At 32.8% G+C, this 3,829-nt stretch overlaps 1 protein-coding gene across 1 annotated transcript; it reads left to right on the top strand.

The window, feature by feature from the left end:
- Nucleotides 1–1,204: 1,204 nt before the first annotated feature.
- Nucleotides 1,205–2,429, top strand: LOC21392790. Its single transcript, XM_010109021.2, has 2 exons — nucleotides 1,205–1,578; nucleotides 2,113–2,429. The coding sequence occupies exons 1-2, from the start codon at nucleotides 1,319–1,321 to the stop codon at nucleotides 2,249–2,251; spliced, it is 399 nt and encodes a 132-aa protein (XP_010107323.1). The 5' UTR covers nucleotides 1,205–1,318; the 3' UTR covers nucleotides 2,252–2,429.
- The last annotated feature ends 1,400 nt before the right edge of the window (nucleotides 2,430–3,829 follow it).

The following is a 3,829-nucleotide window of genomic DNA, read 5'->3' as shown; positions in this document are numbered from 1 at the left end:
CAAACACAAAACATTATTCACAGTAATTGGATCGTTGTGGCTCTTCCTTGAAGATAATTGGTTATATTTTTTCTCCCATTTATTCAGCACAATAATATCAAATTGGCCTCTTTTACTTTGATTCGTTTAGCGTTAACAAATATCCCGTCAGGCTTTGGCATGTAAATTTTTCAGTTTAGTAAACATGCAAATACTGGTAATACTAAAAGAAGAGAAAATTGTTCAATTTACTCTTAAAGTGGATTGATTTAAATTTTATTATTTATTTTTAATTAATATTTTTGACGCTATTTGACTAAAAATATCATTAATTAAGAACAAATAATAAAAATTCAGATTCAAATACTCTAAATTATATTTATCTCATTTTCTCTAATAATAATAATATTATTAAACTCTCTGATAGAAAGATCCTAGATTTACCTTCTCTGCTTTTCCTTGTAGATTGTAGTCTGGCTATTCCAACTGAACTCACTAATGATTTGACACAACTTGGAAGTTATGGGGAGTAAGGTTGGTAATTCGTATTATATGTCGTGTTTTAATCATTTCTTTTTAAATTTACAGTCAATCCAAATACGACCCGTAATATAAAATTTTTTAAAAACTGCAACACGATCAATTTACAGTTTGACACGACACAACACGAAAATGACATGTGAACCTAAAATTGACACGAAAGTTATATACTTTTATTTAGTTTTTTACATATTAGAAATAACTTAAAATTCATAACACACTAAAATACAATAACATCCATTGAAATTAAGTAAATAATAGTATAAAATTTTGAATATAACTATCATGATATCACAAGTTCATAATAAAATAAAAATATATGTAATGAAAAATATATGTATTTTTTAATTTTTTACGAGTTTCATGTCGTGTTCGGGTTAGGCGGGTCCAACCTGAAATTGACTCGTATTTTTCGTGTCAATTTCAGGTCGACTCAATTCTGACCCAAATCTCTTTTTTCTCAACTATAACCCGTAAAATTTGTATTATTTTCGAATCGTGTTATCGTATCGTGATCCCGATCTTAATGGAGTGAGATCCTGGCTCAATATAAGCCAGTAAAGTTATTGGGACCCAATCTTATCTGCTTGAACTCACAGGAATCTTGAAATCTGACGTGGCCCTTATCCATTTAGTAGTAACCGGGTCCATGAATTCTACAAGTCATATAACACAAGGCGTGTATTTCTTTTAACCAACCAAACCCCTGCTTAATTAATTCTATCCCATTTTTCCACTGTCTTAGGAAACTTGAACATTTTTTTATTTTTTATTTTTTTGCCCTTCAGATCACTTAAAGATGGCATCAATGTCGACTTCTCTGCAGACCATTTTATCAGCAAATTCAGTGAAGCAATCAGCACTAGTCGTAAAGCCGTCAAGCTCAACTCTTCTAATTACGTGGAACAAGAGAGAGAAGAATGAGAAGAAGAGGCCTCTGACCGTTGTTGCTGCCGTCGGAGACGTGTCGGCCGACGGCACAAATTACCTGATCGCCGGAGCAGCCGCGGTGGCTCTCCTTGGAACCGCCTTCCCTATCCTCTTCACCCGGAAGGACACGTAAATTATATTACCCGGCCTCTTTCTTATTTGCGTAATTAATGGAATTTCCTCTTGTGGTTTTTTTGTTCCTATTGTTGGAATTTTTATGCGTGAAACTTGCATAATTTATTCTACTTACACTAAAACGTGTTATGAGTAATTTAATTAATTATAATGTATGGTATTGTATATTGATATGACCATAATGCGATGACTAGTATTTTAACCGATCTCTATTCGAAACAAAATTTAAGGAAATGATATTGTCGCCTGAAGAACTTCAATATGTTACGAGTAGGCAAGTTTTTTACATCATAACGTATAAACAAAAATCCACTTTGAGAAAATAATACTAAGTTCATGAAGTTTGACTTTAAAACAATAATTCTACATCCGTATAACATGACACCTATAATTTCATAATGTTCATGATAAATTTTTTCATGATTTCGGTTTTTTTTTTTTTTTTTTTTTTTTTTTTGGCAACAAGTAAAGCTTATTAGGAACGTATTTATGGAAATATTTTTGTGCGTTTGATGTGCTTTGTTACAGATGTCCGGATTGTGATGGAGCAGGATTTATTCGGAAGGCAGGAGTGACCTTGAGAGCAAATGCTGCAAGGAAAGATCAAGCTCAAATTGTTTGTCCCAATTGCAATGGCCTTGGCAAGCTCAATCAAATCGATAAGTAAATAAATAAAATCAACAACACCCCTTTTTCCCTTTCACCGCTCTCTCTCTTTCTAATGCAATTTCAGTTACATTCCTCTTTGTCATAAGAAAGTGTTGTATTATATAGGACTGGTTAGTTCATTAATTCGAGTTTTTAATTCGAGTTGAGATATAACTTTATGTGAGTTTTTTACTGTAACAAAACTCGAATTTTAAACTCGAATCGGTGAAATAAACATAATCATAATATTAATTTCTTTAGTGATCTTTATTCTCGAGATAATCAATGTTATATAATGCGGTCAGTTATTATTCCCACTTAATAAAAATAAGAATTCATTCATGATGAACTATGTATGTGCGTTGTTGTAAGTGTGAAACACACTGATGACATTAGATGATTTATCTTGTTTTATAAAATTAATAAAAATTAAGGAATAACAAAAGGTAACTAATTTCGGATTATTGAATGGTTTAGGTGATTTTTTACATTTTAAATTTACTACCGAAAAGAATGTGCAGTAAAAAAATTAAATTTAAATTTTTATAAGAGAAAATAGTATAGAAATATGACTTAAATCATAAAATGAATAAGGCCTGAATTCTTCCAAGTATCCACTATCCTTCTACAATGCTAAACTGGAAAGCGGAGAAAAATCATCCTCGTTTCTTAGATGATATGGTTGCGCCTTAACCCTGAAATTTAACAGTAAGAAGGGCTTTATATAGATCCTCTGAAAGAAACCAAAGCAATTCAAGACATCGAAAAATTTCATCCACTTTGGTGGAATGAATGCAAACTAGAAAATCTTGTTACCTTTCCCAATCACTATTCAACAACGAGTGTCGGTTATGCAATGGGATTTGAAGCGGGGCCATGACGAGGAAAAGTGTTGTGCCACCATCTGACTCTAGAAAGGGTGTTGCACGGCTCTTAGGTGGGTGTGGAGTAGTGCTGAAACTTTGGACGGACTGCTTATGACCACTGAAAAGTCTGAATTTTTGCCCGATGACCGAATCCGATCTGCCCAAAAATTCGGGCTGCCCGACCCGACCCAAAAATTCACATGGATGGGCTTCGGGCAGAGGAAGCCTGCCCGTGCCCGGTCGGGCTGCCCGATACCCGACCGGCTGCCTGAAATTTTTTTTTTATATTATATTTTTATGTTGTTGAAATAAGTATTTGTATAATTACAATGTGTAATTGTGTATATTACAATTTGAAATATGAAATGAACACACGACACGAACGAGCTATATAAAAAATTACTTCTTCATTGATTTTTAAATTTGTAATTCATGATTGCCTCATTAAAAACCTTACCAAGAAAAACCTAATTGGGATAAAAACTTGGTAAGGAAAAAAGAGTGCAATCATTGTGGGACGAATTACAAATTTGATGAACTTACAAAGTCTATACAAGATTACAAATTACAATAAACACTATACAAATTAGAAATTACAAAGTAAATAAATATTTACAAAGAAATTATCAAGATGAAGCAGAAGGCTCATCTTGAAAATTAAAAGTTAATCTATTAAATTCGTCGATCCATTCTTGGTTTGCCGGTGAGATTGTATCGTGTAAGCGTTGGTC

This window comes from Morus notabilis, unplaced genomic scaffold (genome assembly GCF_000414095.1).
Source record: "Morus notabilis unplaced genomic scaffold, ASM41409v2 Scaffold1175, whole genome shotgun sequence".
Taxonomy (NCBI): domain Eukaryota; kingdom Viridiplantae; phylum Streptophyta; class Magnoliopsida; order Rosales; family Moraceae; genus Morus; species Morus notabilis.
The sequence above is the reverse complement of the archived record's forward strand: the minus strand, read 5'-3'. Positions and strand labels throughout refer to the sequence as shown.